This window comes from Rutidosis leptorrhynchoides, chromosome 3 (genome assembly GCF_046630445.1).
Source record: "Rutidosis leptorrhynchoides isolate AG116_Rl617_1_P2 chromosome 3, CSIRO_AGI_Rlap_v1, whole genome shotgun sequence".
NCBI lineage: Eukaryota > Viridiplantae > Streptophyta > Magnoliopsida > Asterales > Asteraceae > Rutidosis > Rutidosis leptorrhynchoides.
Genome location: NC_092335.1, coordinates 554,205,941 through 554,223,550, shown reverse-complemented (window position 1 = coordinate 554,223,550; position 17,610 = coordinate 554,205,941). Strand labels below are relative to the sequence as shown.

The 17,610-nt window shown below is 31.0% G+C and overlaps 1 protein-coding gene across 2 annotated transcripts; it reads left to right on the top strand.

Moving 5' to 3' along the window:
• The first annotated feature begins 7,262 nt into the window (after positions 1-7,262).
• LOC139898553 (phospholipase D zeta 1-like) lies at positions 7,263-17,285 on the top strand. Of its 2 annotated transcripts, XM_071881305.1 has the most exons (20): positions 7,263-7,674; positions 9,429-9,530; positions 9,611-9,729; positions 9,823-9,964; positions 10,303-10,473; positions 10,958-11,131; positions 11,820-12,062; positions 12,156-12,272; positions 13,512-13,651; positions 13,771-13,920; positions 14,154-14,310; positions 14,404-14,925; positions 15,329-15,439; positions 15,586-15,732; positions 15,820-16,017; positions 16,098-16,199; positions 16,292-16,423; positions 16,513-16,578; positions 16,683-16,744; positions 16,836-17,285. In XM_071881305.1, the coding sequence occupies exons 1-20, from the start codon at positions 7,444-7,446 to the stop codon at positions 17,083-17,085; spliced, it is 3,336 nt and encodes a 1,111-aa protein (XP_071737406.1). In that variant the 5' UTR covers positions 7,263-7,443; the 3' UTR covers positions 17,086-17,285. The 2 variants fall into 2 exon arrangements, with proteins under 2 accessions (XP_071737406.1, XP_071737407.1); XM_071881306.1 differs by lacking the exon at positions 7,263-7,674 and having other exon boundaries at positions 9,807-9,964.
• Positions 17,286-17,610: the final 325 nt, after the last annotated feature.

The following is a 17,610-nucleotide window of genomic DNA, read 5'->3' as shown; positions in this document are numbered from 1 at the left end:
GTTTTCTTCATTATGCCACTTGTTGGATTCTGATAAGTCAAAATCCAAATATGAAATTGAATAAAAATGGTTATTCTGTGGTGAACGGTGTATATCTGTGGATGTAAGTAGGATAGTAAATGACCGTTGAATCAGATTCGAAGAATGTACAGTGTAACTTATTAATGTGAAATCTAAATATTTCTCGGGTATTACCTACCCGTTAAAATATCTTCACCATAAACAGTTTGTACAAAAGAATTTTTAATTACAGCCTTTATGAAAACATATATACATATATATTTTCTTCAAATGTAATCATGGATTTAATGAGTCAATATGATATTAAACTCATTTGATTTACCGTTACCGTTAGAACAAGAATATATAATCTCTAAAATATTAGAGATTACATAATCATCATGAAGAACGAAGATAACCGATGTAGAACAAGATGTAGAACGAAGATTATGCTCGAGGTATAGATTGCGATGTTGAGGCATGTGATGTTGAAACTTGGGTTGTTGGTGGTACTGTTGTTGCCGGTGGTGTTGTTGAAGCTGGTACATTTTGCACCACGTTTTCCAAATTGATTACTCGAGCGCGAAGCTCGTGGACTTCTTCCATTATTCCGGGATGATTGTCGGTCGGGACGAGCGGATGAATAAGGTTTAGAATTAAGGATAGAATATAATCGTGTCGAGCTACTATAGAAATGAGGCTGAAAATGGTGTTTCGGATAGGTTCGCCGGTAAGTGCTTTAGGTTCTTCACCAAGAGGTGTATTCGGTTGGTGGAAGGGATCGCCTTCTTCGCGTCTCCATTGATTAAATCGGCTACAAACCCATTCCCAATTCATTCAGAATAGATGATGGCTAATTGGTTGATCCATTTCAGTCACACTGCTTTCGGAGCTTAGGTGAACATCCATGTCGGAATAGCTGTCGGAATCCGCGGGATTTAAACTAGTGACGAGTTCCATTTCGTACGATTGAGTAAAGGGTTTTTCGGTATGAAATGATTTTCGGATATCGGATGGTATTCTAATTATATAAAATGTCTATATATATAGAACAAAAGATTTCGTAGATCACGGAGGAATTTACGGAATATGTCAGACAAAGCTTACAGTAACAGATACGCTAAGATATGAATTTTTGTCTGTACACTATTCATGCAATCCAGGCAGTAAGATATGTCTAGATTAAGAATGATACGCAAGTGATTCCCTAAGAATGATAAGCAGTAATTTTTGACACGAAATGATAAGAAAAACTTTTGACATGGAGACACGGTCGAAGTCCAGACTCACTAATGCATCTTAACAACTATCAGTTAGACATACTAATGCAAGACCTGGTTCGCTAAGACCACCTCTCTGATACCAACTTTAACGACCCGTCCTAATCCATCTGGACGAATACATTACATTTGGTTACATCGCGAGGTACTTGACCTCTATATGATACATTTTACAAATATTGCATTCATTTTGAAAAGACAAACTTTCATTACATCGAAAGTTGACGATATGCATACCATTTCATAATATATCCAACTATAATTGACTTAATAATAATCTTGATGAACTCGACGACTCGAATGCAACGTCTTTTGAAATATGCCATGAATGACCCCAAATAATATTCTTAAAATGAGCTAATGCACAGCGGAAGATCTCTTTAATACCCGAGAATAAACATGCTTTAAAGTGTCAACCAAAAGGTTGGTAGTTCATTAGTTTATCATAATCGACCATTTCTATATCTATAATTTTAATAGACCACAAGATTTTCATTTCCATTTCTCATAAATATACGTCTCATACATAGAGACAAAAATCATTCATATAGATTGAACACCTGGTAACCGACATTAACATAATGCATATAGAATATCCCCAAAACAGAAATGCATCTATATTAATAACTTGAAGTATTAAAGCATACCATTTTCCAGTATGGGGGGAGTTAGTGCCCGTAGATCTACCTTTAGGATTCGCGTCAATTAGGGTGTTTGTTCCCTAATTCTTAGGCTACCAAGCTAAAAGGGTGATATTCGGTATAATAATCCAACCATAGAACGTAGTTTCAATCACTTGTGTCTATTTCGTAAAACATTTATAAAAGTAATGCATGTATTCTCGGTCCCAAAAATATATATTGCAAAAGCATTTAAAAAGGGAGCAAATGAAACTCACAATACAATATTTTGTAGTAAAAATATTCATACGACGATACTGAACAATGCAGGGTTGGCCTCGGATTCACGAACCTATATCAATTGTATATCTATTAAAACATATAATGGGATTCACAAAATTTCATCTATTAATATATATATTATTTGTATATTTGCAATTATATATAATTTATGCTAAATTCTATTTAAAAAAGTATACTTATATTATATCTTAAATTATATGTTATATTTATTTATTTTGCATGTATTAATATCTATATATTTAGTTGTATTAATATATATATATATATATATATATATATATATATATATATATATATATATATATATATATATATATATATATATATATATATATATATATATATATATATATATATATATATATATATATATATATATTTGTGTGTGTGTGTGTGTATATATATATATATATGTATATATGTGTATATATATATATATATATTCTTATTAGTATATTTAAGAAATATTATTAGTTTGCTATATGTACTAAGTATATTTAATGTTCAAAATATTTATTTACTAAAATGATAGTTTTGATAATAATAATTTGCTAATAATAATAAGGATGACTTTATTAATAATGATAATACTAATAATAAGAATGATAATGATAGTCTTTAATAATAATAATAATGATAAGTTATTTTATTTTTACAACAATATTGATAATAATATCTAATACTAATAATGAGTAGTAATAATATTAATGATGATAATAATAATGTTATTAATAATAATATATATATATGTATATATATATATATATATATATATATATATATATATATATATATATATATATATATATATATATATATATGCTTATTAGTATATTTAAGAAATATTATTAGTTTGCTATATGTACTAAGTATATTTAATGTTCAAAATATTTATTTACTAAAATGATAGTTTTGATAATAATAATTTGCTAATAATAATAAGGATGACTTTATTAATAATGATAATACTAATAATAAGAATGATAATGATAGTCTTTAATAATAATAATAATGATAAGTTATTTTATTTTTACAACAATATTGATAATAATATCTAATACTAATAATGAGTAGTAATAATATTAATGATGATAATAATAATGTTATTAATAATAATGATACTAACAATAATAATACAATAATAATATTACTAATAATAATATTAATAATAATAATAATAGTATTGATAATACTAATAATCGTTAAATGATAATACTAGTAATAATAATAATGATATCATAGTTTATATTAATAATCATTTTGCTAATAATAATAACTAACATAATGGCAATAATAATAATAATAATAATAATAATAATAATAATAATAATAATAATAATAATAATAATAATAATAAGATTTGAAAACTACCTCAAATGTAATGAATTAAAAAAAAAATAGCCCACGCCCGGGCTCGAACCCCCGACCTCTCATATACTCATCAACACTCTAAACCGTCCCTCTGTTCGCTGTCTTTCTAAATTAGTTCATATTCTAATTTATTTATCCCTTAACTAATTGATCCCATTTTCTTCTTCTTCAATCGAATTAATATCGACCAGTGATCAAGCCCATCTACCAATGAATTACTAACTTAATTTTAGGATTTTTAATGTAACAAAATAACTGGTAACCATTGATATTGATATCATGATGAAATCAGAAAAATAAAATAAAATAATTTTATTAACTCGCTAAAAACTCAAACATTGATTCTATAATTACGACCGTTTTAGACTTTGATTTCTACATGAAATTTGTTGCAAATCTCTCCTAAGAACTTTCTGTAACTTCAATTGAACCTAAGATATCCAGTTGAATTCCAATTTTTGCCAAGAACATGACGTTTGACTTTTGAAAATTAATCTTTGACCTCAAAATTAGGATTCGATAGCAAAAATTGGGATTTGAAACATTACAGATAGTTTGAGTAGAAGCTTTCAAACACAACTGCATTTATAGAATTTGAAATTGAACTCGATTTCGAGATTTAGAATAAAAGATGGGATACAGAGTATCGAGCTATTTTGTTTTAAAAAAAATTGATAAACTTAATTGATTTAACAGTTATTGATGGTTGTATTTGTTGTTGCTATTGAAAGGGAATTTGAGTGTATACATTACAACAAGAATTTATCAGTTTTATAGCAATATCATGGTCGATAGAAAATCCATCTGGTACCGAAAAATAAATAAAAAAATAAAGAAGAAAGTGATTGCTAATAAGTTTTGTCCTAATGAGCTTGATTGGTACAATCTTGAGATAAAAAAACAAAATTTGATACAGTTTTGAAAGCTAAGTGTAACAGATTTGGATTCCAAAATCCTACGTATGGTTTTATATAATTTTTATTTATAATTATAATTATATTATATTAATAATGATTTAAATACCAATAATACCAATAATAATAATAATATTAATAATTATAATAATATTAATAATAATATTAATAATAATAATAATAATAATAATAATAATAATAATAATAATAATATAATTTATAATATTAATGATAATGATATCATAATAATAATACTGTTAATAATAATAATAAAAAAAGGTTTAATTGATAAAGATAATGATAATAACAATTTTAAATAAAAATGATAATTTTTTTTATAATTTTAATGATGATAACAATTAATATTTAAATTACATCTAAATTATAGTTTTTAATCATTCTTATAATAATACTTTTATATTTAAAATCTTTATTTTTGATAACCATAAAATTATTAACATTTTATTAATTATAATTATAACAGTAATAATAGTTGTAATATTAATAATACAATTATTGTTGAAAGTAATAATTATATTATTCAACAACTATATTTTTAACTGGTAATTACATCTAATATATTATTATTACATATTATTAATTGTGTATATTTTAAATATTTAGTATTTTGCAAAACACATATAATCATTAATTATGTATAGATATCATATATATTTACATATGTATTTTCAAACTATTATATATACAATTATGTTTTAAATAACAAATTTCATTACTTAGCTACATATATTTATATTAATTATATATATTTAAACAAATAAGTTCAAAATATAACATTATACGTCTAATGCTTTGTTAACATTGACAAATTATATTCGAAATCATTTATCTTCAATATACTCTATATATTTAAAATAACAATTTTTAGTTATTTTAAGTCATAATAACTAAATCACATAATAGTTCATTAATATATTTAATTTATTATATATATAATTATTTACATATATAATCATCTATATATATATATATATATATATATATATATATATATATATATATATATATATATATATATTTCTGTTTACAATTAAAAGTTCGTGAATCGTCAGGAACAGTCAATGGTTAAATGAATATATGAAACAGTTCAAAAATTTTGAGACTCAGTTTAACAGACTTTGTTTATCGTGTCGAAATCATATAAAGATTAAGTTTAAATTTGGTCAAAAATTTACAGGTCGTCACACATTACGAGCAAAAAAAAAAGTCAAGGGTTTATGCTTAACACTATACAAAAAATAATAAACATAAAAGTAGTCTCCGTCTCATATTTCAAACACAAAATAAAAGTACACTCCAAATTAATGCATGCAACTCAATAGTGAATTACTGTACAATTTATCTATCATAACTCGGACGCACTTTTACCGTAGCGTAATTGACTAATTCGCTAATGCTATGTTGTATTTATTTGTTGCAAATTGAAAAGAATTTCACGACATATTAGGGATTACAATTGATTGTGGTTATCTTTTTCAAATTTAAATATGACGTTAGAGATATTTCTATTAGCTTTATTATATTGACAAATTGACCATCGTCTTAAATAATTTTTTTATGTAAAGTACTAAACAGTGCAGATGCAGTTAAATGCCGCGGGTATGTATCATTTTCATGATAAACCCACAAAATGCGGTTAATTCAAAAATGTTAATCATAGTGTGTTATAAAGAAAATTAGGGTTTCTCGGTGTATAAACCAAATTGGAGTTAGGAAAACTGGTTTTGAAAGAAAAGCTGACAAACAGGTTTTCAAAAGACCGGTTAGCTGTTAATGCTGAAACCCTATTTTCATTCAATTATTAGCTAGATGCGACTCATACGTTGGATCAAACCGACATTTAGAAAGCCGAATTACTGAGATGTATACAAACCGAGTTCAAAACACCGGTTATACGTCTTCTATAAATCCTATTATATTTGTCACTTTTATTACGAAGTCGGTAACTAAAATTACTACTCAATTGAATTTTTATAACTAGAACGAACTCTAGTAAAATAGCTAACGTCGGTTTATTGGCGATTTGACTGTCGCTTAGAGCTTAAATTGAACTTAAGGATGGTTTAAATCTCATAGAAATTTGATTTCTACCATTTTCATGGCGTTTCACACTTTTTTTATTTTCATTTTTTTAACTTACTTATTTGCCGAAAGTCCATTCGAAAACAATCTCTCTATCCATAGAACATTGAGAAGGAGGACTTTCTCTACTATTGGATTGTTTCATTTTGGGTGAAGAAACACTTCTCTTTATTCTAAGAAAAAGGAATAATTGTCTACATATTACCTCCTCATAGCCTACTTTTGTGGGATTGAATTTTGTAGTTATTGTTGTCTGGTAAAATAGCGAACTACTCCATTCGTCTCTAATTAATTGTCCAGTATTCCATTTTGAGATGTCTCAAATTAATTGTGCACTTCCATAAATTGTAAAAAAATAAGACGAAAAAGTTCTATCATGCTCTTAAAAGTGTGTAAATAAAAATGAAAGTATTTTTATTACATTTTTTAAAAGTGTGTATTTGACAATTAAGAGAGGGAGGATATATTCAAGAGTTAAAAATATTGGCTTTCCTACCAAATTAAAAAAATATGAAAAACCTGTGCAGATACAACTCTATCAAAGACTAAACCCGACCCGACTATTTGCTCCGTGTATAACAAAATACCGAAACTGGAGTTCGTAGACTTGACAATTTACGTTACCTACCAAATCTTCCGTCTTCTCTCTCCTCAAACATTTGGAAAACAAATTCATTTTCTTCTTTGATCTGTAGACATCAACTGATACACGTATATAGTACTGTACAACATAACGTACACGTACATATATCTCATATTCATTCATTAATTATTATAATTCAATTCAATTTGATTTGATTATTTTATCAATTATTACTTTGATCGAAGTTGAAGAGTGATCATCGATATAATATGGCATCGGAGCAGTTAATGTCCGGCGGAGGTAGTGGATCTCACTACGTTCAGATGCAATCTGAGCCGTCCAGATTATCATCCTTCTTCTCGTTCCATCAACATCCGCCGGAAACAACTCGAATTTTCGATGAGTTGCCTAAGGCCACAATTGTACAGGTTTCTCGTCCAGACGCCGGTGATATTAGCCCCATGCTTCTTTCTTATACAATTGATTTCCAGTATAAGCAGGTATGCATATGATTCTAACCTAATTAATACCAATATTGTTTCATAGCCTAGGTAATTACTAATTGTGATATGAATCGATTCCATATTTGATTTCATAAGCTATGTAGTTATTGAATGTGAAATTAATTGATGTTCTTGTTATTAGGTTTTCTGTGGATTTGAGTAGTTTGATTAGGAAGAAGTATGTACTAGTTTTAGGTTTAGTCACACAAACAAGTTAGAGTGAGATTCAAGATACTAAGAGTTAGATAGCAGCACTTTGTGTAACAAACAAGTTAAGACAACTGATAAGCTTTCTATAATTTGTGATTTTTTTAATATTGTTTTGGCAACGTATGCTTAACTCAATGAAGTTTGATTTTAAACAGTAATTAAAAGTTTGAATAAGTTAATAACTACGGTTTTTGGAATGAATGTAAATATAAAATAAATGTGAACAGGTTTGATAGAAAAATTTACTTGTGGATGATATAATTGAGCAAGTGTATTAAGATTCAGAATTGTGTGTTTCATTAATCTATTTGATTTTTGATTCTTGAGATATCAAAAGGATGTACGTTTGCATAATATAATAAATGGAGAACCTCAATCTTAAACATTTGTAGGACTTCCATTTTTGCCCAATTCACGCTAGGAGTTTCTTTACCCAAGATGTGTACTAGTTAGCCATATGCATTTTCTATGTCCGAACGTGTAGAAATGTGCAGAAGGTTCTCTTGCCTTTTTATTTGCAAAATGTAGGTAGTAGCTTCCTTATTTTCCCTTTCGAAGTAACTAACCTATGAGAATTAAAGCTTTACGAGCCACTACCGTGTGAAGTTTCGGACTTCGCTCTCTATTGTAAAGAATACGTACATACAAATTTTTAATTTGTGGGAACTGCACAAACACTATGATAGGGAAAAGGGTGTCTGAGTAAGTGACTATTTTGGGCAATCTATAGAGACAAGTAGGAGATATGCCTTACTCAACCCAATTATCGTATTACGGGATACCTTATGAACTAGAGATGCTTTTTTCAGTTAGGCTCTTTTTAAGGAATTTGTTGTGCACCAAATGTCTTGAGGATGATTTGCAGTCTTTGGAGCACAACATGTTTAAACATTTCGGGTACTTCAGTGGGGCACTCTTATTAGAGAACAAATAGCCTTATTCAATATTCATGCTAGTGATGATGTACGTAACGCTGTAGTTTTACGTTTGTTGCAGAGTTCCTCTTTATATAATGATAAGAGACAGCTAGTTATGGGCTATTTAGGTTTTCTTTTTCATTAGTGAGTTCAGAATAGGGAACTATGCTATATCACCGAACAGAGTGCTTAAGCATTACTCAGTGAAGTAGTATACTAGTATGTATGGTGATTTTCTGTTACTAAGTCATATTTTCGGGGCGTTATATGGAAGCACTTAAGCTCACTGTTGGTATTGTATCTTATTAGTTTTTAGGAAAGACAAGATCTGGATGATATATCAATGCAACTTGCCCAAAATTATGTTGTCTATCAGTTAACTCAGGATTATTTTCTCAACAGATAAAGTTGATATCACATAATTTTTATTGAATTCTAATTAGATGCTAATCAGTCATAGCATTTGATGTTTCGTTGTATTGGAAAGGCTGAGGTTGATGACCGGTTTCACAACCAGGACAATCTCTTGATTTTCTTGCTACTTTCCGTACCCTAGAATTGCAGGTCTATGAATTCCATACCCATCTTTAGTTTTCACTAATCTACCATGTTTGCGTGCTGCAGTTCAAGTGGCAGCTAGTGAAGAAAGCTTCACACGTATTTTATTTACATTTTGCATTGAAGAAACGCGCCATTATTGAAGAAATTCACGAGAAACAAGAACAGGTTTGTACATCTTTCCATCAGCTAGTCATAGATGGGTATGCTTAATTGTATTATTGTGACTCTCTGTCTTCCTTATGTAGGTTAAAGAATGGCTTCAAAACCTAGGAATAGGAGACCACCCAGCAGTTGTGCATGATGATGATGATGAACCTGATGATAATATAGTGACATCAAATAATGAGGGAAGTGTTAGAAACAGGTGACTACTAAGTATCTAACTTTATAAAAATCTATGTGAAAATTGGTTCATTGATGTAATGATCATAGTTCTTACAGGTGATTTTTTGTTCAGAGATGTTCCATCAAGTGCAGCCCTGCCAATGATACGCCCAGCACTTGGAAGGCAAAATTCCATTTCAGATCGAGCAAAAACCGCAATGCAAGGATACTTGAATCATTTTCTTGGGAATTTGGATATTGTGAATTCAAGAGAGGTACATTTATAGTCTCAGTAACTACTTTTTGGTCTTCTTAACTTCTTGCGGCAGAGTGGGTGGGTTGGATATCTGGTCAAAACTTGTAAAACCACACTTTGAATGACTTTCAACCCATTAACACATGGCCTAAATAGCCCCACGGGTTTAAATGACCACTTTTACTTCTCGTGCTTGTAAAATCCAGCCTACATATATTTATATATTTAATTGACCAGCCTTTAACTATTTTATGTATGTCTTTATACTGGTTTTAATTATTGATTTGAGTAAATTTGTTACTCAGTTGCGGTAATTTCTTTCAGCACATTCTTACTAATAAATTTTCTTTAAAGCAGGTTTGTAAGTTTATGGGGGTTTCTAAGTTATCCTTCTGTCCTGAGTATGGCTCCAAGCTAAAAGAAGAATACGTATTAGTGAAACACTTAGCAAATATTCCCAATGAGGAAAATGACAGAAAGTGTTCCACTTGTCTTTGGTTCAATTGCTGTAATGACAATTGGCAAAAGGTATCACTTTCTCATATAAGTTTTAATCATTCATTTGTTATGTCTTTACATTTTTGTGTACCTGATTGACGGTTTTGGAGATTTAAAAAAACGCAAATGCATATTTTTATTATTTAATATAAAATTAAGGGTCACAGTTTTCTTCTTAAGATCAAGTACTTGCGTTCGATCATGCAAAGGAATGTGACTATACATGTTTTCTAGAAAATAATTCTAGACTATTATGTTTTTCAATTATTTCTAACCAGCATTTGCTTATTTTTAATCCCTTTGGGATGATATTTTTTTTCTAGACACGTTTTTTATGTATTCTCCCACTCTTATACTGGCCTTTTGTGTTTTACTCATGGTGATGTATTAAATGTCAATTATGGAATCTTTGTAGCTGGACCACTTTACATGTTCAGTAGTAGTTTAATAATATTTTCAATCATGGGGACAAGTTGTCTGCATGTTTTTCATGGTGTTCTCTAAATGTATGCAGGTGTGGGCTGTATTGAAGCCTGGATTTATAGCCCTGTTAAAAGATCCATATGATGCTGAGCCATTGGACATAATTGTTTTCGATGTTCTGCCTCCTTCAGATGGAAATGGTGAAGGTCGAGTATTTTTAGCGAAAGAAACCAACGAACATAATCCCTTACGGCATTCTTTTCTGGCAAGTATAGCGTATAACCAATTAATATATTTTAATGAACTACCTATTCAAATTGTTTTGGGCCTATAAAATATATATTTGAATATTTGCAATCTGTGTTAAGCAGACAAATATCTTATATTACCAAACATCTATATCTATGTGAATGATCATATTTGGAAATTTAAAATAATGCTTTTCAGATCAACTATCTGTCTGCAAATCATGGCGGCAAACGACAGTTGCGGTGGCCGTTAGCGTGTCCCATTTCGCATAAAACCGTCTTATTAGACGGTCAACGCTAAAAGTCATGTCAAAATCGGGAAAACGCAGTCAACGTCGGTCAAAAGTTGACTTTTGTCTGCCCTTGTTCTATTCTAAATGAAAATCCCAAGCCCATTTAAAAATTAGCTGGGAAATATTATCCCATAAAGATAAATTAATAGATACACTATATACACTATAGTTGTACAAAACATTATAAAAAACCTATATATTATTTACTAGGCAACATTAGTCAACGTCTGTCTGACCGATTCGACCTTTTAAGGTCCTGACCGACTCGTCTCCGTCTCGCGTCTTTTTCAACCTTGCTGCAAATTTAGAAATATTTACTGACATTTGGAAATTACCCAATAATCCGGATCCTTTGGAAATTAGCTCAATTATAATGACAAACTGTTTTCATGAACATGAAATATGACAACAGGTTTCATGTGGAAGCCGAAGCATAACAATAAGAAGTAGAAATAAAACTAAAGTTAGGGATTGGGTTGCTGCAATTAATGATGCTGGACTTCGACCACCCGAGGGTTGGTGTTATCCTCACCGTTTCGGTTCGTTTGCTCCACCTCGTGGTCTAACCGATGATGGTAGTCAGGCTCAGTGGTTTGTTGATGGTCGAGCCGCTTTTGAAGCCATTGCTTTGGCTATTGAAGGGGCAAAATCAGAGGTTTGTTTTTCATTTTAATAGGTTTATCAATTATTAATGTTGATTCGTTATGATTTTTAAAGTAATTCAGGATAATTACGTGTTTATTTGCAGATATTTATGTGTGGGTGGTGGTTGTGTCCAGAACTGTACTTGCGAAGACCTTTTCAAGCTCATGCGTCCTCTCGCCTTGATTCTTTACTGGAGGCAAAAGCCAAGCAAGGTGTTCAGGTAAACTGTAGCTGGCTTTTAGATTATTTAATATGGATATATTAAGTCTCGTGCTAGTTAGTTTTGTATGACTGTTAATATATAAAAAGTTCCTGATAATGGTTTCTGTAGATTTAGTGTGGGCAATTATGATGGAGAACTTTGTGTAAGTAGTAGTTTGCAGGCTGAATATAACTTTGAAGAAACCTGACATGACCCAATATTATTGAGATCATGCAATAATTAGTTGTTATCTATTTAGTAGATAAGTAATATGTATTTTAGCAACTAGTTAACCAAGGTAATTGATGGAAAAGTCATTTTAGTTATTTATACATCAATTGCTTTATAAAAATGTTAGTTATTTATTTATGTATATTACTCTAATATTATGGTAAGCTTTGGATATCATATTATGGTAAGTCTAGGGAATGTACAGTCTTAAAAGGGCATTAGGATTGAGGGTTATAACTTATTATCTTGAAATGATAAAAGTGATTACATATCACTGTGAGAGCAACTTACATCTTGTAAGCGAGTTAACTGGGAGAAAACTTTTCTATCTTCTATCTTTTTTTTTTTTAACATTGAAACTTTCATTTGTTCTTATTTAATTGTCCAGGTTGATTCTTATCAAGACCTTAAATAAGAATACATTATTAGAACCTTGCAGAGAAACTAAGGATGTGGTATAGCGGAAAATTTTCCACAATTTTTCATTTCTATTAAAAGGAAAGTTTTTATCCTCTAGAAAAGTGTTGAAACTTTGGAAAACTAGATAAACTAAAAAAGTTTTGAAAATTTATAAGAAATGTGGATGAGTGTCATAAAAGAAAAAGGTGGAAAATCAAAAATCATTGTTTTCCATAAACTAATTATAACATGAAAAGTGGTTTTTCCATTTTCTTGGAAAGCAGAGTATCCATTTTGAAAATGTTTTCTAATTTTCCATTTTTCTTAGAGATATTTTCTGGAAAGTCTCCCTTTTTAATCAACCAAACACACCCAAAAATGCTCCAAAGGTGAAAACATGATCTGGCTGAGTACTTGGCAAGTAAATAAAAGTTAGGTATCAACTTATCTTCAGTACTTCTTGATTAATAAAATGATAAGATTAGTGTGAGAGATCAAATACAGAACTGAGTGAGTGCTCTATGCTAGTGACTTACATCAATACACATGGTTTTTCTAAAACTTTTTTTTTACTTGCGACATATGTACTAGTGTACCTAACATATTCTTGGTATACTTTGACTGCAGATTTACATTCTTATGTACAAAGAGCTCGCTCTTGCGCTGAAAATTAATAGCGTTTATAGTAAGAAAAAGCTTGTTGCTATCCATGAGAACGTCAGAGTTTTAAGGTTTCCGGACCATTTTTCTAGCGGTGTGTATCTATGGTAAGACGTGTATGTTGCAACCTGTCTTCATTCTTTCTACATTCTTCATTCTTAATGTTTTATAATCTTTAATATTAATTTCAGTTATTTGTCTCTTCTTTCAATTGTTTAATACGTAGGTCCCACCATGAAAAATTGGTCATTGTTGATAATGATGTCTGCTTCATTGGTGGACTTGATCTTTGCTTCGGTCGTTATGACTCATGTGAGCACAAAGTGGGTGATGATCCTGCTACGTTTTGGCCTGGAAAGGACTACTATAACCCCCGGTAATTTAATTTTCTTATAGCATTTTGATATTATCTCTCAGTAGTTTAATTAGTTTGTCCTTTTCCTGGTATGTCTGAAATGCATTACTAATTAATAAAAGTATAAATATAAGCAACTCAAAAAATGATGACGTGTGGAACCACTCAGATAAGTTATTTAATCTGTCCACTGGCCTTGTGCATTAAGCTCTTTCAAATTGCGAACAGACTTTATTCTGATCCCAATGTTGCAGTGAATCCGAACCAAATTCATGGGAAGATACAATGAAGGATGAGCTCGATCGTAAACTATATCCTCGTATGCCATGGCATGATGTCCATTGTGCCTTATGGGGACCACCATGTCGTGATGTTGCTCGACACTTTGTTCAACGTTGGAATTATGCCAAGGTTTCTATTGTTTACCTCATATTCTCAGCTTCATTGTTTGAATCGTTAACAATGTTATCTAATATTTTTGTATCATAATTTATCATCATTTAGAGAAATAAAGCTCCCAACGAGCAAGCTTTTCCACTACTTATGCCTCAGCAACACATGGTGATCCCACATTACATGGGCAACAATCGAGAACTCGAGGCTGAAAATTTAACAGTTTTAGACACTCATCAAGTAATCAACCGAGAGAATTCTTCTTCTTCTGTGTCTTCTGAAGACATCCCGTTGCTGATACCTCAAGAGGCTGATGGTTTGGATGTTTCTAATGGTCAACTGAAAATGAATGGGTCAAATGGGTTACATGGTCAACCAAGTAGGCCTTCTAGGGTTTCCTTTTCTTTCATGAAACCCAAAGTTGAACCGTTAGCTCCAGATATGCCAATGAGAGGTTTTGTGGATGAACGACATGTTCTAAATCGTGAGCGAGAATTGGTCTCTGATGTAGTGACCCGTTCGGGTATGAAAGCTTCTGATAAAGAATGGTGGGAAACCCAGGAGCGAGGTAACCTAGTTGTTTCTGCTGATGAGTCAGGACAAGTTGGTCCTCGTGTTGGATGTCGCTGTCAGGTAAACTTTACACTCTTGATATTACTAGCTCTTTCTAATTATACATGTTGCATAGTTCCGTTACAATTATTTTACATTTTCCATATGTGATGTTTTACCTAATGCAAAATATGCAACTTATAAATGTGAAATTACTAATTGACTTCTGTTTTGGTAGAATTGCTTTTAAAGGTGTACTAATTGAAAAATATATCTATATCAATGTGTCAATATAGTAGGAAACTCCTTTTTACTGGACAATTTGACATGCTTATATGTATATAAGTTGTGATTATCCTGTTATTACTGCCTAAATTCTTCAGTACCTTAATATGTCCTGGATTTGCTACCTGCTGAAAATTTATTTTTTATTTTTATTTTTTTATGTTTGGTATTTGAAACCATAAATGCCTTGATATTTTAGGTTCTAAGGAGTGTGAGCCAATGGTCAGCTGGGACAAGTCAAGTTGAAGAGAGTATTCACAAAGCTTACTGTTCCCTTATTGAGAAAGCTGAACACTTTGTCTATATTGAGGTACATTGTAAACTCATTCATCTTTCATAACCAAATTATCCGCATTAGTTAATCTATCTCAAAAACAATATTTGTTTTCTCAGGGGATTTTCTTACTACTTTTTGTTTAGCATTTTCCTATTTAATGAATACAATTTTCTTTCCAGAACCAATTCTTTATTTCAGGTCTCTCAGGAGATGAGATTATACGAAATCGCGTGTTAGAGTCCTTGCACAGGCGTATTATGAGAGCATATCATGAAAAACAACATTTCAGGGTTATTATTGTCCTACCAGTTTTACCTGGCTTTCAGGTGAGTGAACTATCTGTATATACTATATAATATAAGATTTACTCCGATCCATGCACTTTCTGGTTTTCACGTTATAAAGTTTTGCAGGGTGGTCTGGATGATGTTGGAGCTGCATCTGTAAGAGCAATTATGCATTGGCAATATCGAACAATATCACGTGGAAATAGTTCTATATTACACAATCTCTCTGATCTTCTTGGTCCTAAAGTTCACGATTACATATCTTTCTACGGCCTCAGATCTTATGGTAGACTTTCTGATGATGGTCTTGTTGCATCCAGTCCGGTATGTTCTAATACCTAATTCCATTTTCTTTTGATTTTTTTGCCCGACTAATGATTTTTTTTTATATATATATACTGCAGGTGTATGTTCATAGCAAGGTTATGATAGTTGATGACAACACTGTCTTGGTTGGATCCGCTAATATTAATGATAGAAGTTTGCTTGGATTACGTGATTCTGAGGTAGTTAATCATTCTGGTTACAAATTCACACAAAATTTCAATTTAATTGCACATTTAAGTGATAGTAAATTACTAAATTACCCTTCTCTTAGATTGGAGTGCTTATCGAAGATAAGGAAGTAGTTGAATCTTCCATGGGAGGCAGTCCATGGAAGGCCGGGAAATTTGCCTTAAGTCTTCGCCTTTCGTTATGGTCCGAGCACCTTGGTCTCCAAAGTACAGAGGTTTGTTTATCACACATAATTTATAGGTGCATCTTTGAAATGGAAGGCGTTTAATTTATAAAATCAAATGCATAATTTTCACTTTGCAGATTAAAAAAATTGCTGACCCTATAATTGATTCTACCTACAAAGATATATGGATGGCAACTGCAAAGGTAAACCAACCCTGTTCCTGAAAATTCAAATAAGATTTGATGATAAGCGAACAATTGTTACATCGTAACATCTAATCATCACGCTGTTAATTTGTTATCGACAGACAAACACTGCGATCTATCTAGATGTCTTTTCTTGCATCCCTAATGACCTTATTCATTCCAGGTAGAATTTTAAACACATTGTGTTAATTGTCACTACGGTGCAAAAAAATTTACTAACATTTTATTAAATGTAAAACCAACGTGCATTGCAGAGCATCTTTAAGGCAATGTGTGAGTGAGAGAAAGGGAAAACTGGGGCATACTACGATCGATCTAGGTATAGCCCCGAAGAATCTTGAATCGTATGAAGATGGAAACGTAAAAGGGATCGATCCGATGGATAGATTAGCAGCAGTGAAGGGACATCTGGTTTCATTCCCTACAGAATTTATGTTGAAAGAAGATTTAAGACCCATGTTTAAAGAAAGTGAGTATTATGCATCACCTCAAGTTTTTCACTGAGTACGATGAATATATCACATATGCAAGCGAAGTAGTAAATAGTAAAAAAGATCTCTTCCCTTATTGTTTTCAGTTCTAGGGACGAGGCACATATTGAAACTAAGAAAAACTACACATAAACTAAATTTGTATTCGAATATGAGATCTTGTTAAAGATCAATTGTATAGCTCACATATTAATTTTGGAGTTCTCTTACAAACTGCACTGACAGTAATATAAGTTGTTTTGCATTCTCATAAATTAGAAGGTGGTACTGGTGTAGCTGACATCCTCTGTATTGGCTCACTGGTTCACAATCTGATATCCTCATAAGAGGATTGAGGTTCAAACCAAACCGCCATGGGATAGACCAGTTAAGTCGTGTACATTAAAGTAACAATTACTCGCCCTTTTCGGTAAACTTGAACATGGGAACTGCATCTGTTTATGTTTAACTTTAACGATTTAGTTATCTAAAAAATTTATCTGAGAGTTATCGTTGTCAATTACAAACAAAGGATTCTGCGTAAAAGATTGAATGAATT